Source organism: Canis lupus, chromosome 34, assembly GCF_048164855.1.
Source record: "Canis lupus baileyi chromosome 34, mCanLup2.hap1, whole genome shotgun sequence".
NCBI lineage: Eukaryota > Metazoa > Chordata > Mammalia > Carnivora > Canidae > Canis > Canis lupus.
The window spans coordinates 20,276,498-20,301,067 of NC_132871.1; the positions used below are offsets into that span (position 1 = coordinate 20,276,498).

General features: G+C 34.7%; 1 protein-coding gene across 2 annotated transcripts in view; it reads right to left on the reverse strand.

Annotated features, from left to right (window-relative positions):
• Positions 1-24,570, reverse strand: part of SCN2A (sodium voltage-gated channel alpha subunit 2) — a 134,902-nt gene that overhangs the window by 22,992 nt on the left and 87,340 nt on the right. For both annotated transcript variants that reach the window (XM_072811491.1, XM_072811492.1), the window contains exons 15-18: positions 22,979-23,152; positions 19,849-20,205; positions 13,744-14,223; positions 4,020-4,140 (exon numbers count right to left, since the gene is read on the reverse strand). In XM_072811491.1, coding sequence (XP_072667592.1) covers positions 4,020-4,140; positions 13,744-14,223; positions 19,849-20,205; positions 22,979-23,152 — 1,132 coding nt within the window. The remainder of the gene's footprint in view (positions 1-4,019; positions 4,141-13,743; positions 14,224-19,848; positions 20,206-22,978; positions 23,153-24,570) is intronic.

Sequence of the window (24,570 nt, forward strand, 5' to 3'; positions counted from 1 at the left end):
AATGAGTAAACATAATCTTTCTATTAAAAAGTGTGCATTTTAGGGGTGTTTGGTGGGGGGTTCCTGGGTGACTCAGTTGATTAAGCATCTGTCTTTGGTTCAGGTCGTGATCCCAAGGTTCTGGGATCAAGCCCTATGTTGGGCTCCCTGCTCAGAGGGGAGTCTGCTTCTCCCTCTGCCCTTCCCCCTGCTGGTACTCTCTTTCTCTTTCTCTCTCAAATAAATAAATAAAATCTTTTTAAAAAGAGGGGGGCGCCTGGGTGGCTCAGTCCGTCAAGCATCTGCCTTCAGCTTAGGTCATGATCCCAGGGCCCTGGGATGAGCCCCCTGTCAGGTTCCCTGCTCAGCGGGAGTTTGCTTCTCTCTCTCTCTCTCTCTCTCTCTCTCTCTCTCTCTCTCTGCCTCTTCCTCCTCCCCTTTTGCTCTCTGTAAATAAAATCTTTAAAAAAGGAGTGTGCATTTTAAGTAGGAGAATTTTGCTCACAAATTCTATAGTTATAGAAAGCAAAAAAAATCATAAATTAAACAGGGTGCTTGAAGAGTTGATTGGTATAGATTAATTTCTGATATTGAGCTTTATAGAAGAAATGAATTTAAGGTTAGGCAGTGAGGGATATGTAAGAACAGGTCTGGAGAAATAATGACATCAGTAAAACTTAATGATAGGTCTAGAAGTTGCATGAGGAGAGAATTAGCAGTCAAGATTAGAAAAAAACAGAGCCTATCTGAAAAAAGGACCTGAGTGAGTCAACTGGAAAATTTAGATTTTATATGCTGTCCGATGAGTAAAACACTGAAGGATTTATTTGAGAGTTGTGGAGATATACCTGATAAGAACACTGATTGAGAATGATTCCTGCCTATTCAAGGCACTGGATGGATAGAAAAAAAAGAAGTAGAAAAATAAGTTAAGGGTCCATGAGCCTCAATCAATTGAACACTAAGAAAGTAAAAACAAGGGATAGAGGTGACAGTGGTCAGGAATCAGAAGATATTACAGCTGATAGGACCTGGCAGCACACAGAATAGGGGGAGGCTGGGAGGTGGGAAAGAGATGAGTCATGAGATAGGGTTTTAATCATGAAGAGGGCTCTGTTCAATGAATGGAAAAATAGAAAACTCATCTTGAAAAGAGTATAGTATTTTACTGTATAAATATTTATCAGGGCAGCCCGGGCGGCTCAGCGGTTTGGCGCCACCTTCAGCCCAGGGCCTGATCCTGGAGACCCGGGATTGAGTCCCATGTCAGGCTCCCTGCATGGAGCCTACTTCTCCCTCTGCCTGTGTCTCTGCCTCTCTCTCTCTGTGTCTCTCATGAGTAAATAAATGAAATCTTTAAAAAAAAATATTTATCAGATGCTACTTTATAATGCCACTCAGCCAGATCATATCCTTTGTTTCATGAAAATTAATGATGTGTTATAAAATGTTATTAGCTTCTCAACTAATAAATAAATAGTATTGTATTTGTTGTTTCTTTGAGGGCAAGATATTTTTTCATATTCCCAAGAGATCAAGACTTACATGCCCTGAAAATATTCATTGTATTAAATTAAATGGAATAAAATTCGTTTTTTTTTTTTCTCTAAAGAGGATATGAGATGAAAAGAACAGTTTAACAGGAAAAGATCAATTTTAGCAGGAATGATGAATGCCAAATTTGAGGCACTGGTTTATTTCTGAGAAGAAAGGAAGAAAATGAGATAAGGAAGGGGAACAAAATGGGCCTAATCTGTATTTGTTTTATTCTTAAATAAAAAATCTGAAGCAAATACGACAAAAGTATTCAAAGTGTTAAAGTTGGTTGGCAGACATCTATGTATTATTCATTATTATTTTTTACAATGTTAAATTTTTCTATATCCTATATAGAATATATTCTATAGTATTTCATACTTAATTTTTTTAAACTTTACAAATGACAAATGTTGATAATACCATAATTATTATTACATAATTACTTATTATTATAGCATATATGCATATATTATCACCCTAAAAATGAGCTGGTAAGAAATTGTCTGGTAAAAAGTAAAAGATAATACCACAAAAATTATTTTTGTGATATACCATTAGAATGTTCGTGAAGTCATTTATTCTTTTTTTTATTTTTTTTATTTTTATTTTTTATTATTATTTTTTTTATTTATGATAGTCACACAGAGAGAGAGAGAGAGGCAGAAACATAGGCAGAGGGAGAAGCAGGCTCCATGCACCGGGAGCCCAATGTGGGATTCGATCCCGGGTCTTCAGGATCGTGCCCTGGGCCAAAGGCAGGCGCTAAACCACTGCGCCACCCAGGGATCCCAATTTATTTTCCCATAATCAAGTAACTGCATTGGAATGTATGCAGACTTTTTGAAGAAAATAGTAGAGTGACTTCCCTCATTAATTAAGCTGAACATATAGCTCTCCCTCTGAAATTATTTAAAAATTGACAATTAATATTTAGGTATTTATTTGCATTAAATGTATTAAAGTCCAAAATCAATAGGTATATGCAGCATCACCTTCTGTAACAACCTTGAAAGAATCCATTGACATCAACTGTGATCTCTAACATCTGTGCAATTATATATTCTAAAATTTGCTTAAAGTTTAAAACAGCTTTAGTGTTCTTAATGTAAACATGCATAACCCAAGTGAAACACTTCTAGAATTAGTTGTATTAAAATTGCATTATTAGTAACAATTTGAGGTGGTCACTATTTTTATTTTTATTTATTTATTTTAAGATTTATTTATTCATTTTGGAGGTGGGGAGGGGCAGAGGGAGACAGAGAATTCCAAGCAGACTCCATATTGAGTGCGGAGCCTGAAGCAGGGATTGATCTCACAACCCTGAGATCACGACCTGAACCAAAATCAAGAGTTGGACACCTAACTGACTGAGCCACCCAGGCGTCCCTGAAGCAGTCACTATTTGTAAAATAAACTTGTACTTAAGCAACTGCTATATGGTATTGATTTGAGTCTAAGACATGATATGCATTATTAAATAGCTGTTAACTAAAAAATGAATTAAATGTGAAGTGATATCCAGAGTTTTAGAGAAATGCTTCTATACCTACAACAGGGATTTATATAAGAAATGAAAAGAATTGCATATCTTGTGCTATTGTACTAAATTTTTCTGCCTCTTCAATCATTAATGGTACATTCCCACACAGTGTGGATTGGCCAAGTGACTTTGCTTTGGTGAACAGGACAGAAGCAACACTGACATAAGAAGAGACTTGGTGGTTAGGTTTCCTCTCTCGCTACTGTGCCTTCACCCCCAAGAACATGCCTGGCCACCGTGTGGAGGACAGGATAAGAGTGGAGTGGAGCTGAGTCAGCCCAACAGTCCTCAGGCTCGGAAGAGAGCCCATCCAAGATCAGCAAAACCATCTAACTGGCCATGGACTTGTAAGCAAAAATACATGGTTTTTTTTTGCTATATGCTAAGAAGTTTTGGGTTGTTGGATATACAGCATTATTGTTCAAGAGATAACTGATCCATATGTCAAATTACGCAATTTTAGCTTTCTTTAGAAAATCCTCGATATTATTGCCCCAATGGCATGGTGTCCCATATTATAAAACAATATCATGTTCTGGCATTTCATTATCTATTATCTACTATCATTCAGAACTAGTAAAAATGTTAATTCTGACAGATACAAGTAACCATTACTCACGGACAGTTTTAAATGCACACTTAACCAATTACTCCCCATTGTAAACTGACAACACAGGAAACAACATATTACTTCTTTAACCTTAAATTTTTTTCTTTCTTTTTTTTTTTTTTTAAGGCTAAAGATATGTTTGAGTCAGCATTCTCTGATTAGATATTCTAGAAGGCCACCAAAACCCCCATATAGTTAGCGGCATTTCTTAATTGAACAGGATGCACAAAAATAGGAATGTCTGATTATATAACTTAAATCCTATATTTTACAAGATAATAGATATAGATGATTAGAGGGTGAGGAAAGAGGTAAGAGAGGTCCAGTGAGCTCGATGCATCCACTTACCTTCCGTGAAACAGGCTTCAGGTTCAAGAGATTCCTCGGGTTCTACCTCAGGTTGCTCTCCCTCAGCGGGAGCTCCTATATCAACTGTGCTGCCTTCAGATGAACTAGTTGCATTTAGCTTCTGAAAATCAATTCCACAGAAAAGCTTTTAAAATATTTTCTTTAATCGATAATATAAAAATTCAAAAGGCGTGCCCTCAAGTCTTCCGTACTCATTTCCTTGATCTGTAATTCAAGAATATCTTAAACATAATGCCAGTCCGCTTTAGTAGAGGTGGGGGTCACAAGATTAGATGTAGTGCCACAGCATATATCTTTTTTTATTTAAAAATATGGTGCTAACAACTTAAATAATTTTTGGTTAAGCCCATGTATGGAGATTCTAAATAAAATCCTGAGGAGAGCTTATGTAAGCTGCCAGAGTCATATGGTCATCTGTAATCTTGCTTTTGTAAATTAGCTTACAAACAGTATGGTTTGTTTTATTCTAAAATTGTGACCCAACCAACGAAAGCTGCACAAGTGTATTTTCATGTCAAATGCAGAAAAGATTGATCCAATGCACATAAACAGCAACGATCTAAATTTATCCACTTTTCATTGACATGAAAACATATACCACTAGTTGTTATTAAATGTATTCTATAGTTTTCTAATTCAAAAAAGAGCAGCACATTGTTAGCTTTATAGCAAGAGCTGGTATTTTGCATTCTCTTTGGCCAATGCACTCCTGTGCTTCATTGTGCATTTGGAAACTACTTGTTACTCTGGCACTCTTACCTGTCCTGTTGATACAGGGAGAAATGAATCTTTGGCAGTCGTTTTGGTTTCCTTTAGGCTACATCAAATACCACCAAAAGAAAAATGTAATAGAAAGAAGTTGGTTTAAATCCTGACATGCAACAAACTTTAGCCAGGTCAGGGTGTTAAAGGGATCAGCTACTGATAAAGGGGTAACCAGTCTTTAGCCTGGTCTTATAATGCTGCAGGAATGACACAGGGCCAGGTATGAGTGCCACATGGAATCAGAGTAGTTTGGGCCACAGCATTCTCAGACCTGTTACAATGTTATTACCATTAGTGCATAACATCAGGAAATGGCTGAGCTGATAAGAGCTACGTTATAAAGGGGGATGAGGTAAGCACATGATAAAATGCACACTGAAGTATGTTGAACTACTACAAGATGGATATTGTAGTCAGTACTAGAGACACTCTACTCATATTTGAGCTAAGAATTATGTGGATCTGCTCCAGGAAGATAGTTCCCTTATTTTATGAAAATCATTTTCTTGAAATAAACTATATACGTATGATAAATATGAGCTTGAAAATGCTTTTGTCTTGTGTAATTTAACGTTATTGGTGATAGAAGCCTAAATATTAGATATGTCTATCTTCTTAGAACTAGTTTCAGGGCTATTTTTTAATTTTACTGAAAAACAGTTAAATCAAGGATCATACATTATAAAATACTTGAGGTTTGTTGAATTCTTTTTCTGCTCACCAGGTGTATCACAATACTAGACAGATAATTATGATATCTTTGTCCTTAAAATTTGCATAAATTTTGTTTTAAGATGAAATGTCAAAGTAGGAATATTTATTACCTATGTTTTAATTTTTTACACTTTTAATTTCCTATCCTTTGTCTTTTGGTTAGATCCTTTGATAATATAGCTGTGTTCACATACATGTAATTGATAAAGAAATGACCAAATTATCCTCAGTCCAATTCATCTGAAACACATAAAATTGTTACATATTCAGGACCTGAAGATACTGATCTTATCTGCAGGATGTTGAAACATGGTAATCGGAATAATTGAAGCTTAGTCATACCTAATCTAACCGCAAATAGTCCACAATAAGAAGTGAAAACATTCGTTTTAGGAAAAAGGATAGCACTGTAAATACAGATTGGGAGAAGACCTGGGTGTGAACCAAGGAAAAAAATGATGCTCCATATTCAGAGTACTTCATATGCTCAGGCTGGCATTAGTGAATGACTGTGTTACAGCATATCAGTGCTGGGCATGTCACAGTTACTCAATAAATATTATTTTAAAGATGAATAAATGAATAGACTTCTCCATAACAAAATGAAGGTTAGCTCTTTACAGGAATTGGAAGGTCATCAGATGACAAATTTCAGTGAATGTTGGTTTGATATGTTCCAGGAGGATCCCTGTAACGTCAACTATCATACCTTCCATTTAGTACAGTTCCACACTACTAATATAGAAATAATGTCTTTTTATTGAAGTCAAATATTTGTCTATTTAAAGGTCAGGTTACCAGAAACTATTTTGTCTCCAGAAGTCTTAACACCAGACTCAATTTTCTGAAGCAAAGATACTACTTTTGCCATTTCTGTGTGCCTGGTACCTATCACCAATGTTTGTGTTTAATAGATGTTTGTTGAGTAAATGAATAAATGACCAGTGCATGGACTCTTTTCTTTTCCTCCCAGTAACTACCTCTGACACCTCCTATTGGATACTTTCACATTCAAGGGAATACAAATAATATTTCCACTTAGGTGCAGAGTAACATAAATCCTTTAAGATTCTGAATTGTGTAAATAATGGCCAGTAACTTTTAGAATTAGGAGTGCTGTCTCAATATCAGGCTCTCTCTCTCTCTCTTTTTTTTCCCCCAACATCAGGCTCTCAATTATTCAGACCTAAAATGAGTCTACAAAGAAAACTGCAGTTTAACTCCGGAGTTAATAAACTCTGAATCACTCTGAATATATGAATATATATATATATATATATATATATATATATATATATATATATATATATATATATACTGAATCATTCTGACAAGGTTTTCTTTCTTTTAACTCCTTAAAGGTGAATTTGTAGTTCCCTTGTTGAATGGAATCTTTTTAAGGAGAGGTAATCTTCTCCTTCTCCATCTTCCCTCTGATGTGGAACAGCAACCAATCCAGCGTCTATTTAGAGAAGGAAATGTGGCTTTAATTATCTTGTCATAAGTTATAGTGAGTCAGTAGCTGGACTCTAGATTTTCTGTACCCAATTTAGCAGAATTTCCTAGAGAATTTTTTGATGATTCATAAGTAAAACCAACCTTTATCAATATAAAATATTTAGTAGACGTGATATGTAGTTAAATTCTGTAGGTTCAAGATAGTGCTTGTGATATTATTGGTTCCCATGTTTGTGACCATGAACTTAGTATTAGTTAATTTATATTCATATTCTTATATGTATTAATGTAAAGTAGAACTAAATATTCATTGGAATAGTAAATGAACAAAGAGTTAACTTTAAACAATACTGAGATGTAGGTAAGAAGCTGACTTATAAAATCTTTCTTGAAAACATCAATTCAGTGGCTTTCTTAAAATTACATAAGAGGCAAATATTATGATATAAAATATGTAGGTTAAAAGTTATAACGTGTAAAGAATCCATAAAAACCAAAGGAATCAAATTAAAACTTTAAAACTCCAGCTTCAGATATGGTCATAATTACAATAAATTATAACTATGGTACAAATTCATCAAATAGAACTGCCAAATATACATCATTATGTGGAACTAGTAGAACTCATGTACTTGAAGAAGAATTTTCAAGTAACAGTTGCTTGCAAATGCTCTAAACCAGGCATCATCCACTGCAAAATGCCACATGAGTAGGAGACCAAAATATGAATTGGCTAGAAATAGAACCAGTTCTATACTTTCAAGTTTTACACTTGGCAAATTTTATATTTCCCTTTGGTAAAATTTAGATGTTTAGTTCTCTTTTTATTTTTTTGTGCTTATTTATCAGGAAATAAATGAGCTAAATGATATTGTTAGAATACCCTTGCCGCGTTAAATTTTAACAAAATATGATGTATTCTAATATTAGGATAGCAAATCAAACAGGAATACTCAATTGTTTCTTGGTATGAATAGCATTGGCAATAATTTACTTTCAAGTGGAAATATTTACATGAACATTTGTTTTTATGAAAACCACATATTACAGTGCTCTTCCAATGAAAATCTGCTGGATTCCTATAGGAGTTAAGCCAGACAGAATAATATTTTGCTAAATGATCTAATAAATAAATATCAAGGCACATAATATTTCATTTTGTATTTTTAAACATTCTATCTCTTTTACTTTCCATATCATTGATATATTACGATTAAACATCGACATGCCAAACTAATAGTCTTTCAAAAAGTAAAAGAATTTTTTAAAATAATTAATCACAGCCGAAAAAGGGAGAGAAAACATCATTTGCTATTTTTTCATAGGCACACTTGTTTCTCATTATAAAATTGAGATATATTTTTAAGGAAATATAATAAGTAAAGATTTTATATAATTTAGAAAAAAAGAGGTATATTCTACTCTGATTCAATAAAAGGAATTGGGATTTTAAAGAACGAAATAGCTTCAAATATAGATTAGATCAAATATTTGTATATAAAGATTCTGACCCCCAAGAATGGCAATCCTTTGTTTCACATGGATTCTAATTCAAATTTATATTTAAGGAGTTCTGGGTTATTTTCTATGAAAAATCTTATCACTAGAACAATGAAAGTTATAATCTTGCTTGCTTTGGGATAAGCTTAAGGCCAAGGTGACACATTAATTGCAGAAAGGGATTGTTGGTGTTGCCATCTTAACAAGGAAGATGGCAAAATCAAAAGTATCATTAGTATTATGCTATATTAACCAGAAATCATTTTTCTCTTTATAATGGGTATATTACACAATTTTCTAAGCCATAAATTGGATTCAAAGTATCTTGGTGTGGCAAAAGTAACAGTTATACCATATCGGCCCATCCCGCAGCAGATAGTGCCACAAAGATACACGTGTTCAGCCCACTTAGTTCTTACATGAAGGGTAGTAAGAGCCTTTTTCTTCCTTGATCACTAACCTACTGGAAAAATTTCCCTTGAGGACTAATCATTCTCTGGGATAAAATCATAAGTGCATTCTTATTGAATCCATCCCACTAAACCTTCTCTCACATCTTTTTCCCTCTTCCTACCCCTTGTATTGCAATTTAGTATACTCTTTTAGGGAGCAGACAATGTTTCCTAAGCAACATATTCAAGGAAATTGAAAACTGTAATAATATGAGAGTTAAGAATAAATGAAGTCAATTTAAACCAGTTTCTGCTTAGTTTGTGTTTCATCACATGTACTCCAGGTAAATCTCCTAAATAAACTGGTAGATAAAATATCTGATTATCACTTTCCTTGTATACCTCTTTATACCAGAACTTGGAAAATGGGGTACTCAGAAAATAAGGAAACTAGCCTTCCCTTTATCAAGGAACCTGGGAAAAACAAGCCGTTATCCTAAGGAGTCAAATCCCAAACTTTACTGAAGAATTAATATATTATAGGAAACAAATTCTTTCTAGTCCCTGTGTATATGCATATCTGTGTTTCGTTGTGAACAATTATATATCTAGGGTCTCACTTTATGTCATTCTTGAAAAATATAAAGCATTATCTTTCATGAGTCTAGAGTGCCAGAGACTGAATATTTTGTTCCAAAGTATTAAAAAATGCTATGAGAATGACACAATCATTGCTCCTTTCCAGAGAGACCAATATGCTTATGTTAGGGTTGTTTTATAGTTTTAATGGCAAGAAGAAAAGGAAACTGCACCTAAGTGACAAAGTATTTAATTAACATTCCTTAAGAAAATAATTAAATTGCATTGACCAATTTGGTTAACATATTTGAGTACAAAACTATGACTTCAACATTAGGAAATGCAAAAGTCCACCAAATGGATCCCAAAGAGGGTTACACTCATTGCCATGGTCACATGACAAGAGAAGTCCTTTCATTTAAAAACACTAAAGGAGCTCACAATGATTCTCTTCCTCCATAGGAGTTTGTAGTGCATGAAATATTTAAATAATATTTTTCAGGAGAAAGTTTCCCAGCGGGTCTGGATGAAACGAGGAAAAACAAAATCACAAAGGACAGAGGAGCAACAGAGTAAAGAAGGTAGATTCCAGATCTATTTTCAGAATGAACATACCATCTAAAAGACCATTCTCTCATTTTTTGGGGGTACAAAAGGCATTTTTTCCTTGCAGTTAGAGGTTTTAGGGGTAAATACCAACAGAATTCCTAAGGGAATCATGTTCTAAGTGTAAAATATTTTGGTCAATTGCTAAATGAAGCAATTCCATTTTCTCTATAATGAAGGAGATAAAAATTGTACCCATGCTACTAGCAGCCAAAACATAAACATTCCAATTCATTTACATTATTATCACATTAAAATACTCTTTAGGCAGTTTGAACATGAATAAGGAATTGCTTTGGTTTGCAGATTACCCTTCAGAAAAACTTAATATGACACTTAAAAAATTACCAACAAAGTACACCACTGGAGCTATATTAAAAAAATAAAACAAAACAGGGAAGTAAAAGCTTTTCTGCAAGTTTTTCAAAGAGCACCATTTCTCCTTTAAGCCCTTAGCATGTTCAAAATTCTGTAGCATTAAATGGAAATTAAATAATCCATAAAGGCATGCACTTTTATTTTTCAGTGAATATAATTTCTATTAAAATCTATGTAAGAAGATTAGCAACTAAATCATTTTTTTAAAAAAGTTAGGGTTGCCAGACTTGCCTGACCATGCTTTATATGACTCAGCATAAGAGCAGCTGTGCATATTTTTATTTTACTGCCAATGGATGGGCAAGGAATGTAGCTGAGTAACATGCAGGCCAGTCAAAATTCATTTAGAAACTGATTATATTTATATATGTACAACTTGCTTGGGTAACCTGGGTAAAAGTGGTGGCACGAGCCTCTGGCTGGTTAAAAAACACCAGAGCGGCACTCTTGATGGCTCCAGCTTGATTTTACCCCTGTGAGAAGTAAGAATGGTAAGCAGTGAAGGTCACTATATTGCACTAGTAAATCTCACTTTGAAAAATAATCATTCAAGCATGGTTTCAACATTATTAAAACTCTAAAAGAGAAATTAATCATTCAAAATTGCAAACTATGAAAGGAATTACATTATATATGTCAAATAACGTTGAGTTAAAGCATACATGATTATAATATGTATACTCTAAAGAATCTACAGAAACACTCAACTTTATCAAAGACAAAGAGGATTTAGTTCAAACACCCAAACAACCTCTGAGTCCACTGGGTTAGTCTGTCCTTTTATAAAGGGATTTTTTTTTTAAATTCCAAAGTTTTCCAAAGTGTCTCATTTTTCCCTTTAATTAAAAAAAATTATTTGGGTTGGAATATCAATAACCTTCATAGCATTTCTTACTACTCTACATGTGATATTTAATGGCATGACCCCATCCCATCAATTTAAAAAATGAACAAAATGACTAGAACAAAATAACAAAACTAACTAGAAGACAGAACACTATACAGATGCTTCAGGTAGGAATATTTGGAATTCTTGGATAATTCTCTCAAATCTCTTTGGTTTTCTAGTATAGAGCTATGAGGTAAAATATCAAAAGATTAAAACCTGCACATTTCTCTTAGACTATTTCTCCAATCTTTTATTAGTTTATGAGTATATATTTAGGGAGTCTGACATTAAGACATAATTTAAAATTTCTCTAAATTGTAAATTTTAACAACCGTAACAATCTCTATGGGGGGAAGGAATCAAAAGGACTCTACAGCTAAAGCAATAAGATAATTCTATTTCCAACTGGCAGATCAGTTCTCTGCCTCCAATTCCAAAGTACTGAGTTCACATCTATTATTTTAGAGTACTTAATTCAAATAGAAAACAAATGAAAAAGCTTAATAGTAATTGGAAAAAGAGTTGGATTTTCCTGTCCACTTGACTGGACATTCCTCCTGTGTCAAACACAATGGTTTGAGGTGAGGCAAAAATACGTGTAGTTTTGGAGAAGTGTGTCTGAGGCTTTAAGATTTCTGAAAATTAGGACTGGATGTCAAGTTGACTACACCTCAAAAGACACTCGAACTCAGCCAAAAGTTTAAATTGACTGATGGCTGTAACATTTAATTCTTCATAATTTATTCTTAGTTTATATAAGACATTCTAAAATTAAACATTAAAAAGAAAAATTGACTTCCCTTACAGTAAGGGAAACATTTACTATTTGGTATAATGTCAGGATAACAAGAGGGGAATATATAATAACATTTAATGACCCAGTTCTATTTTCTAAATGCTTGCTTCAATTCCTATGCACAATATGAGCAATTAGGCCCCACCCTTTCCTTGGCATAGCTCATCCAACTATGCTTATCCAAAATTTTATTGACCATATATTAAGATATTATTAAATCTTAAAATAATGGCCTTATTAGCAAACATTTTGAGTTCAACTAGTTACAGCTATTTGTTGCCTCAGGCTATAAAGTTTCATAATTTTCTCCTTGAATCGTATAACTTATTTTGTGAAACTAATAGCCATGACCTTGTCACTTCATGTTAATTCTAGTACTTCTATTTGAACTTTCTCTGGATTTCATGTTTAACAAATTAGCAATATCTATCTTAAGACAAGAAAGAATTAAATACAGCATACTCAGTAATTTTATGTAATCAATACAGGAATACTGACTGAAATCGCTAGGGTTTCCTTCATAGAAATATATTTTTGTTCAATATTTTATTAACTAATGTCCAGTTTTTGTGACTCTTAGATTACTTAAATTGTATCCTTTAGTGCCTCAAGCTCCCCAGTCATCCATCTTTCTTAGAATGAAAATAGTGTTGGAGATTTTTCTCTTCTCTGTCAATCAATTCAAATGACAAGAAAGGATGAATCTTTGTTTTGGCTGTTATTATTTGTTTATGCAAGCTTTAATCACCGAGAATTCTGTTTTCATTTTTTTGTATGGCTAAACAATTAAACACTAAGGGTTTTAAATTCTTTCTTCTCTTATACCCAACTCTGTACTTATTAACCTAGAAATAAACCGAAAGCATACTCTGGTACTCATACTTTTCTGGTAAATCAAAAAATACTTTAAACTGTCAAGACTCAAAAAATAAATAAATAAAATAAACTGTCAAGACTCGTACTATAGTTGATAAACTCAGAATTTCACACTCTCTAATGTAACATGGATTGTTGTTTGTGTAGACAAACACATGCACACACTTGGCTCAGTAGGGATAAATATTTTCAGCTTGATTCATCACTACTTTCATTTCCTTAAATTATTTACCTCAGAAACATGAAACTATATGTAAATATCAAGCCAAGATCCCAATCAGACTTTCCATGAATAAAAATGCCTGTGCAAACTAAATAAGATCCCATTTTATGAAATATTTCATAAAAGCCAAGTGAGACTTGGAACTGCCCTCTCACCACGTATTTTTCTAGTACATATGCAAAAAAACCCCACCACTGCGGAGAATTACAGGGAATAAATTGCAAGGAATGAACTGAGGCATTTTCACAAATGTCAAATTATTTTTAAATAATGAGAGAAATTCATATCAATCTGAAGATTAATATTATCAAGAACTCAAAATGGTGAATATTTGAAAAAATGAAGTCAGCTTATAATTTGTCTGGCTACATTTTAATCTGTCATCAATTTATCTATCACCAATTTTGCCACAGAAAGTGTGTCAACAGATACTTCCTATTTTCTTAATGAGATAAAACGTAACTTCAACATAGTCTCATAGCTTAAAGTATATATTACGTCAAAATATCTTATTTTAAAATTCCTACCTCTTTGCTTTCCTCCATATCTGACTCGCTGCTAAATTCTTCAGTATTTAAATTTTCAAAGTCAGATTCCCCGACAGCAATTGGTACAGTCACAGTGAGGCTGGGATTGTTTATAAATGACATGTAATCACTTTCATCCACAACATATTTTTCCACACTGCTGCCTATGCCACTGGTAGTTCCATTTCCATCTTTGAGATAATTGAGATCTTTTCCTATTTCTATAGTTGTATGGTTGGAAATACAGCTGTCTTTTTTGTTATTTAGATCTTCAAGAGGTTTAATTTCATCTAAGGCTTTCTGCTTTCTAACAAAGGCTTTCTGAATAAATTCACGTAGTTTTCTTTTAACATAATCGATTCCTTTCTGCATCCTTCCCACAGCAATCTGGAGATTGTTCATTTCATTATCATCGTCAGTGGCTGCAAGGTTGTCAGAACTGAATGAACTCAAGAGCAAGGCCAGAAAGAGATTCAGAACCTAAACACAATAGGAAAATAGGTGATCAAAACATTGTGTTGTTTCATTGCTCTTAACTATAAATTTTTCAAAAGTGTTCTTATATTTAATTTTTTACTAATAGGTATTCCTTTTAGTTTATGATAAACTATCCTGAAAAAAAGTGAATGAAATAAATACCTGGCCAATATCAAGTAATACTATTAACACTATTTCCTTTTTAGTCATTGCAAAATTACTGAAACTATTAGTTGACATTTCTAAGTTAAGTTCAATTCCAAAAGATAAAACTTAGTTATCTAAGTTGTAACCATACAATGAATAAAGAAAAAAAAGTTTTATTTGGGATGCTAAGGATTTTCTCCATATAACCTGGATTTTCCAGGACACTGATAATTTATTATTATTTTATTCCTAAAACCAAGATAATTCTAATGCATTTAAATATAATTTTATTGTTATGTATTGTACCAATTTTTACACTAGATAACTTACCAAATTAGAAAAAAAAATACTTATTGCTAGATCAAAAGTCACAGTTTTTGTTTGAGAAAATCATGGCCACGAGATCTATACAGTGCCTAAAAATAAAGGGAACCATCTTACATTGTTGGTGGGAATGTGAACTGGTGCAGCCACTCTGGGAAACTGTGTGGAGGTTCCTCAAAGAGGTAAAAATAGACCTGCCCTACGACCCAGCAATTGCACTGTTGGGGATTTACCCCAAAGATACAGATGCAATGAAATGCCGGGACACCTGCACCTCGATGTTTATAGCAGCAATGGCCACAATAGCCAAACTGTGGAAGGAGCCTCAGTGTCCATCGAAAGACGAATGGATAAAGAAGATGTGGTTTATGTATACAATGGAATATTACTCAGCTATTAGAAATGACAAATACCCACCATTTGCTTCAATGTGGATGGAACTGGAGGGTATTATGCTGAGTGAAATAAGTCAATCGGAGAAGAACAAACATATGTTCTCATTCATTTGGGGAATATAAATAATAGTGAAAGGGAATAGAAGGGAAGGGAGAAGAAATGGGTAGGAAATATCAGAAAGGGAGACAGAACATAAAGACTCCTAACTCTGGGAAATGAACTAGGGGTGCTGGAAGGGGAGGAGGGCGGGGGGTGGGGGTGACTGGGTGACGGGCACTGAGGGGGGCACGTGATGGGATGAGCACTGGGTGTTATTCTGTATGTTGGCAAATTGAACACCAATAAAAAATAAATTTATTATTAAAAAATGGTTATTATACAATAATAATGATGTTAATATTGAGTTAAAGATTGTGGAATCAAGACATTGCCATGGGCAAACATCTACTAATTAGCCTGTATCTTGAGTCTCCAAAAATAGGCCCCACAGATATGAGTGAGTGAAAATATTAGTGACTATAAACCCACTGTATATACTCAAAAAATGTAATTTACTAATGAATCGGGTACTCAGATGGGCACAAGACCAAGCTGTATAATTTTTTTTCAGGATTTGATTGATAATGTTTATGAGTCTCCAATTATTCAAGCATATAGAATAAGAGAAGGATATAGTAGTAAAGGGAGCCAAAGACAAAATGTAAATAATAAAGAAGAATCCTCAGAAAGACTTAGAGTAGAACTCTAATGAAAAGGATGCTGAAATCTTGCTACATTCCTATCTTTTCAATAAGTTAATAAGGCCTATAGCTCCTTTATTTAACCAATTACAAGATAGTATAACCAATCGTAATAAGAAATGTTAAAATGTATAAGATTAAGGACTTCACATAATCTGTGAGTCTATACTGACATTTCTCAACCGCTATACCATGGCTGCTGGGATTCATACTAAGGCCTGCTCCTTTACCAATAAATTCATATTTTATTATGATTTGCCTTTAAATTTATTATTTGGATGAAAAAATAGATGAAAGAAAAAATTAAATGCTACATTTTAGGTTTATCCATAATGCAACTGAGTTTTGGTGCCATAATGGTTTTCTAGATTTGATTTCTGAAGGTTTATTAATGAACTGTCTTTTTTTCTATCAGGAAATTTTCCTTGATATGTATCAATCGACCCTCCCAGAGTGAGAGCCAACTTCCATTTCCTCCTCAAAGCACTGAGGCAAGTACTCTGTTTGTAAGCATGTCGTACACTGTTAGAGCTGTATGGCTTGCTCCCTTTTCTTGTTAGATTTAAGCATGGGGCAGTTCGCAGCCCCACCTGTCCCGCCTGTGGACCGCTCATGGCAGTGATTACTGACACTTCTTGTGTGGAGCACGATAAGAAGTTTATGTGAGTTCAAAGGAGGTTATGCCAGCTTGCCTTTGGAGGACCTTCTCTCTTCGGTGAGGATGAAAAAGAAGAATTATAGGAGGCAGCGCATCAAGTTCATTCTGCCTTGTTTAAGCAAATGTAATATGAACACATTTCCTTACTGGTGGTAAATGTGAGAGACCTTAGCCACTCCAGAAATATATCTGGGTTATAACAAAAGGGGGAACTGTTCTTTATTTCTTTTTTTTAAATTTTATTTAAGTTAAATCTGCCAACATATAGTATAACACCCAGTGCTCATTCCATCAAATGCCCCCCTTAGTGGGAACTTTTCAACCTGATAGTCAAAAAAGAAAGGAGAGCCTTTATTTTTTTTCCTTAAAGGTGCGGAATTTAAAAGTATGCATGTGGGACGCCTGGGTGGCTCAGTGGTTGAGCGTCTGTCTTCCACTCAGGGTGTGATCCCAGTTTAGGGATCGAGTCCCACATCAGGATCCTTGTGAGGAGCCTGTTTCTGCCTCTGCCTGTGTCTCTGCCTCTCTATGTCTCTCATGAATAAATAAATCATTTAAAAAAATAAAATAAATGTATGCATGTATATAGAAATGATTATTTTACAGACTATATCTCTCTCTCTTTTTTAAGATTTTATTTATTTATTCATGAGAGACACAGAAAGAGAGGCAGAGACACAGGCAGATGGAGAAGCAGGCTCCATGCAGGGAGCCCGACGCAGGAACCATCCCGGGACTCCAGGATCACACCCTGGGGCAAAAGCAAGTGCCAAACAGCTGAGCTACCCAGGGTGTCCACAGACTATATCTCTTTGTTCATATATAGTAATCCAAAAATTTTTTAAAGATTTTATTCTATTTATTTATTTGAGGGAAAGAAAGAGAGCACTAGCAGGGGGAGGGGCGGAAATGGAAGGAGAAGCAGGCTCCCCACTGAGCAGGGAGCCTGAGGTGGGGCTCAAGCCAGGACCCTCGGATCATGACCTGAGCCAAAGACAGACACTTAACTGACTGAGCCACCCAGGCGCCCCTATGGTAATTCAAATTTATATTAAATGTCATCCATAGATATAGAGGCTTCTGAAATTCCATTTTCAATTTGAATCTTCTGTACAATTACATATTAGATTTGTCTTATTTCTGTAAATTAGTAGATAATATGGGATACGTTGAATTTCTTTCTCTTTAAATCCACTCTGCATTTTCCTGCTACATAAATTGTACCAAAATACCACTTGCTCATTGTTAGTTTCCTAATAAAAAAGCCATCTGTAGCTCTGAATTGCCTACAAAAAAAAAGTCCAATTTTGTTATGCACAATTGGCCTTTTCAGAAATTAAAAGTCTACACAGTCTAGCTCTACACTTACTTTCTACCACTCCTACTATGGATTCCCTGCTGTAGTCTGATCTGTTCATTCAGTGTTGCCATAGAGGATTCTGTTCTTTGCCTTTTCTTCTTTTCTTTTAATATATGCCAAATATATATAGGAAATCACACCAAATCTATGATATGATACAAGCCTATGACCTTTTGTTTCTGTTCTATGTAACCCCAGGACTATCTCTCCCTGTTCTACGCAATCCTGTACTTCTCTGGAAGTGAGCAAATTGTATTGGGAATTGCAGTGGTTATAAAATATATCTACAAATTATTTGCTACTCTTCCATTCAAAAGTTAAAGCCTAATTCCTTCTTAAGCGTGTTTTTCTTAGTGACTAGCTCTGATGAATACAACATTGCAGAAGGGACAGTATAGGATCTCAAGATCAGAATACAAAGAAAACCTTCTCCTTGCCTTCTCTCTCATGTCACTTGCTCTGGAGAAACCAGCTGCATGTCCTAGAGATAGTTAACAATTCTATCTATGGAGAGGTCCATGTGGAGAAGGACTGAGGCCTTGTGCCAACAGCCAACAGGTAACTGGGGCTTCCTGTCAAAAGCTACAAGAGGCTGGCTTCTTGGAAGCTGATCGTACAGCTTCAGTCAAGATAACTGGAGCTCTAGCCAACATCTTGACAACAACCTTATGATAGACCCTGAGACGGAACTACCCAGTTAAACTGCTCCTGAATTTATGAGCCACATAAACTAGAGATAATAAATATTTATTGTTTTAAGTCACCATTCATATTTCTAGATTGCACAGTGCTCATGTTTCTCGTTACTACAAGAATTGGTCTGAATTATCTAAGCTAATATTGAGGAGGCCGAAATCTGAAAATTAACAGTAATAAATGATAACCTTTTGCCTTTTTTCTCTTCCTTTGGGAAATTGGAGGTAACTTCTATGTGAAAGGAAAATAAGTCTATAAATTACATACTTTAAAATATGGTTATGTCAGTCCTTGTTCTAGTCCACTGGATTGGAACTCAATCAAGCAACTCAGAATTATTACTTAATGTTTAAAGTATAAGAACCTGATGCCTCTCACTGAGTCTATTGTCTTCTCCTCCCCATCCATTGGGTCCACTCTTGCTTGGTTTGTGACAGTCTACTTTTCTTTCTACCAAGCTAAATCATATATCTTAATTAAAGATAATTCAGGTTCAAACTTCTTGATAAAGCCTGCCTTCATTAACCTTGCCATTCTAAAGCAATGTTTCTACTTGTGAACTTGACATTCGGCACTCTGTTTTTACATTTTCGACATGCATTAGCTACTTCTATCTTTATTCCTGTTTGAGTAGGTCATTTCGTAGTGTCATATATCTACTTATCACCTTTTTTTATGCCTCCAGGACTTAGTAATGTTGTATTGGGAATGGTTCATGATATGATATGACATGAAAATAAGTGATTCTTGAGTCAATGTTACTTGCTGATACTGTGGTTTCTAGGCACCAAATAACTCATGTGCTTTTAATGGTTTGAGATGATCATTATTTTTTTTTAACTCCAATTTGCAGGAAATCCAAATCTGAAACATCTTCAAGTGATACTATTGTTGATACTTAAAAATAAAATGAGTGACTATTCTTAGTGACACATCCATGCTTTAATACAAGAAGTAAAAGATAAAAGCCAGAAATAGCTCTGTATGGAATAGTAAGAATAGTAAGAAATATAGTGATGAAGAACAACTTTGGTTCCAGAGGCACTTAAGAGTTTTTCTACGCTATACATTATATGTTATATGTCAATTATGTAAAACTGGAAAAAATGACAATAAATAATAAACAAATATTTAAAATTGAGTTGATGTAGGTCTCAATAGACTAAACACCTGGCTCCTGCAATAATGAATAATTTAGCATTGATTTTAAAAAGCCAAAAACATATAAAACATTTCTCAGTTGAACATACTTTTGTTATGGTTACATTTCTTTTACTGAAAATAAGGAAAATGTTTTTACTACATACCACCAGGTTTCCAATCACCATGACCATCATGAAGACAGTAAGGCACATGGTTTGGCCAGCGACCTCCATACAGTCCCACATGGTTTCTATCCACTCTCCACACAGCACACGGAATACAATCAGGAAGGAGTGGAAGAAGTCATGCATGTGCCACCGTGGGAGCTCACAATCATTGGAGATCTTGCAGACACATTCTTTGTAGCTCTTACCAAAGAGCTGCATGCCAACCACGGCAAAAATGAAGACGATGATGGCCAACACCAAGGTGAGGTTGCCCAGAGCCCCCACTGAGTTGCCGATGATCTTTATCAGCATATTCAGGGTGGGCCAGGATTTTGCCAATTTGAAAACTCGGAGCTGGAAAAAAGAGTATGAAGGTCATTACTGCCCTGCCTTCTAAAGAATCTGTACATTTATTTACAGGGAAAAATCTCTAGCACAATTGTCTCAATTTTAGGGTGATGGATTATCTGCATGTCAAACTCTTATCTAGCAAATGTACCAGTTAATTTAATACCATGAGTTATTTTTCATTCTAAAATAGCCTACTTTATAAATAAAACAATTACAGTGCCAGTTTTTATTGCCATTTTAATTAGATACATCAAAATTTCCAGAATCTTACATAAGCATATGTAAGATTTTTTGTTTTTGTTTTTCTATAGGGAACTGATATATCTAAGATTAATGGTGATTAATTAGCAGAGGCTGATTCACAGAAGTAGAGGCTCATTATTTAAAAGCCCAAAGAGAATATATTTTTAAGTGTACTTGGGATGCACAAGTACAGATAAAATTAACACAAATTATAGAAGGTACAATAAAAAAAAACAACTAATTTCTTTAAATCTTTAGATTGCTTTATCTTGCTATATCTGTAGTTTGTTGTAATATCAAACTGTATCTTAAAAGTGATTTATTACCCTGTTGTCCTCCCGGCCTTATTTGCATTTTCACTTTCTGTGAACCATGGTCAACTGTGGTCTGAAAGCAGATGATCCTTCATCCTCCTTCTTAATAATGGCCTAATACTATGTCACAATACCTACATCATTTTCCTCACTTCATCTCATCACATAGGCATTTTATCATCTCAGAAGGATGAGTACAATACAATAACATATTTTGAAAAAGAGACCACATTCATATAACTTTTATTAAGAGTATATTGTTGTAATTGTTCTATATTATTATTGCTTGTTATTGTTAATCTCTTTCTGTGCTTAATTTATAAATTAAATTTATCACAGGTGCGTATGTATATGGAAAAACAGTATATATAGGGTTTGGTACTATCTAGTTTCAGGCATTCACCGGGAGTCTTGAAACATATCCCTGTAGATAAGGGGGCACTACTAGGACTACTGTATTCAAATAGGAAATACTTGGACTTAATATTGTCAATGCTTATGTCTTCAGTGACTTAATCAATCAATTCATTATAGTGTGTAAATGGCTTGTCATCACTGTACTTGATATGTTGGTTGCATTAGCTCATGGAGTCCTCTAAGGTGCCATTTACAGTTCAACTACAGCAGCATTTTATTTGATGCTTCAGTAAATGTCAGGCCAACAGTAGTGCATTATTTAATGGATTCTGACAGACCCAAAGGAATGAATATAAGCACCAAAATGTTTAATTTCTTCCCAGAGAATAATTAATGCAAAGGAGCCCACACACTAAGCAAAACACTAATGATAATTTGTTTCCTATTTCCCCAAGTTGCATCATATCATCACAAAGATTTACTAAACATTTTTTTTTACAGATTTTATTTATTTATTTGTGTGTGAGAGAGAGTAGGAGCAAAGGGGAGAGAGAGAAGTAGGCTCCCCACTGAGCAGGGAGCCTAATGTGGGGATAAATCCCAGGACTTGGGAATCATGACCTGAGCTGAAGGCAGATGCTTAACCGACTGAGTCACCCAGGCACCCCTACTGAACACTTTTTTTTTAAGTAGTTGTCCATATTATTTGTTATATAATCATTTCTAATTTTTCTCTATTTTTTTTTTTTTTTTGCATCTTCCTACCTTCAAATTAGATCCATAGCCATCCATGACAACTAGGGAAGGAAACCACAGCTCCAAGGATCTCACCTCTTTCATCTTTGGTGGTGGTAAGGAAAATTCTAAATAAACTTCATAGCAAAGTATTGAATCTAATCACCATTAATATGTTCCTGATAAGAAACTGTCTTTAGTAACTATATGCAACCTCTGTTTTTGAAAATAATTCACAAAAAGAGCAAACTCAAAGTAACAGCATGATAAAATATATCACACTTTAGATGAAAATGTTTCAGGTGATATTCTGTTTCTTAATTTTAAAAGATGCATGAGCTGATGAATATTAAAATCAAATAAAAGACTTTAAAATCGACAAAATGTAATTTAGACAACTCTTCTCAGAATTTGGGTCTGGTGACCTCCTGGCTGGCTAAAGGGGCAAATGTGTGGGGAGCTCCATCTTTTCCCCTTGTATACTCTACACAGTCTCAAGTCTTGACTTCTATGGGAGCAAAGTGGGCAACTCCATAATTCCTGAGCCTCTGAGAGAAAGGCGAGCGCATCCTAAGTCTCAACCAAGCCTCATGCACAGTTAAACAAACTTCATGTAACTGAAAGATGAATATTGTGTCAATTGTGATTTGGATTTATATATGAATCCTTTTTTCTCCCTCCCTATTAGCCCTGCCATTCACTTACTATAGACAGAACTATTGGTTGTTCATCTGAATAAACCTCATCTATCTTTTAAAATTATAATGAAGAATAAATTACCATTTGGTTGTAGAGGAATCTGATTTGTTTTTAAATGTACTCAAAAAATATTGTAACTATAGGAAACCTTATAATTCTTCCTAGGTAAGAGTTAATTATAAATTATAAATTATAAATTATGTAGAGGGGCAGCCAGGGTGACTCAGTGGTTTAGCATCACCTTCCGCCCAGGGGTGATCCTGCAGTCCTGAGATCGAGTCCCATGTCAGGCTCCCTGCATGGAGCCTGCTTCTCCCTCTGCCTGTGTCTCTGCCTCTCTCTCTCTCTCTCTGTGTCTCTCATGAATAAATAAAATCTTAAACAAACAAACAAAAAAACAACATTATGGGTACTCTCAGTTAATTTACCAGTCGAAATGATCGGAGAACTGACAATCCTTCAACGTTTGCCAAACCAAGTTCCATTAAACTAAGGCTTACGATTAAACCATCAAAAATATTCCAGCCCTCTTGAAAGTAATAATATGGATCCATGGCTATTATCTTGAGGAACATTTCTGCTGTGAAGATCCCAGTGAAGACCTAAATGAGAAACGTTATTACATAAGTGAATACTCTTGAAATCATAATGATTATTGAACAATTTAATTTACTCCCAACAAATCACAATTAAATTTCAAATTTTAAGAATTGGTTTAGGTCCAGAAAATCAGTAATCTCAAATGGTTTGTACTCAAACCAATATTTAATTGTTTACTATATTTAAGGTTTATTAAGTGATAAGGAATTTGTGAATTAAGATCATAAAATTAATATTGTAATTTTTATTTTCTTATATTAAAGGTTCAGTTAGATCTTTGTGGTCTACTGCTTGGCAGTCTCTAATCTCTCTAGACCTCCAAAATTGACCAAATGATTACATAATAGTTGGTCCCCTCCCATGGCCCTACAGGCAAGGTTGGTGCTAAGAACACTTTATATTAGCTGTAATAAACATAGTCACCACCAGCCCTACAGATGGTAAGAATGCTAAAAATAAAAATCATTTTCCTGGCCAAAAAGAAGCAGTATTCTCCATTCTCCATTTTGTTACTCTGCAACTATTTCAAACTTTTTCTCTCCTTCATATATCTAACCACTTTTCCTTATCTTTCACTCTCAGTACTTCTGTGTCTCAGAGGGAAAAGAAGTCAGTCAACCTCAACTTTCTCAGTGTTCTACCAACCTAACTACTTCCATCCAAACCCACACTTTGCTTTTTTTTCCTTCTTGTTAAAAATGAAAAAAAAAGTGTCCCTGCTTTGCTCTCATTTCTCTACCTGTGTCACGTGTCCTTTGGCCTTCTCAAAGAATTCACTTTCTCAATTAACCTGTAGTTTCAACCTCTACCTGCTACTGACTGCTTCCAATTTTATAGGGAGCAAGGGACATTCAGTCCTCCTCTACCTTAAAACCACCTTGAAACCACCAGCATCATCAAAGAAACTCTCCTTACATTCCACTTCCCATGTTAGCTACCCCCATCTATTGTCTCTTCACAGCCCAACTTCTTTAAGAGATTGGGTATTTGTCTCTACTCACTAGTTCCTTTACTTCAACTCACTTTGCAACCTATCAGTCAACACAAACTGCTTTAATCAATTTCATCAACATAGCCAATATCACCATTGCTAAACTCAATTGAAATTTTTGTAGTTATCTTGCTTACCTCTTTGGGAGTTTTTTCACATTGTTTTTTCTTCCTTGTTCCTGAAAATATTTTGTTTCTGGCTTCAGTGATCCACACCTCCCTGGATACTTCTCAGTTGCTTTCCTTCCTCTAACAAATTATTCGGTATTGGATTTCTTCAGAGGTCTCTCTGTCCTGGAACTTCTTACTCTAATTTTCCTTTTACAATAAGTTTACACTTTGAGATTTATTTTTCCATTCAAGCACATCTCTTGAGCTCCAGAACTACACACCTACCTGCCTATTCAACACTTCCATTGGATGGCTATCT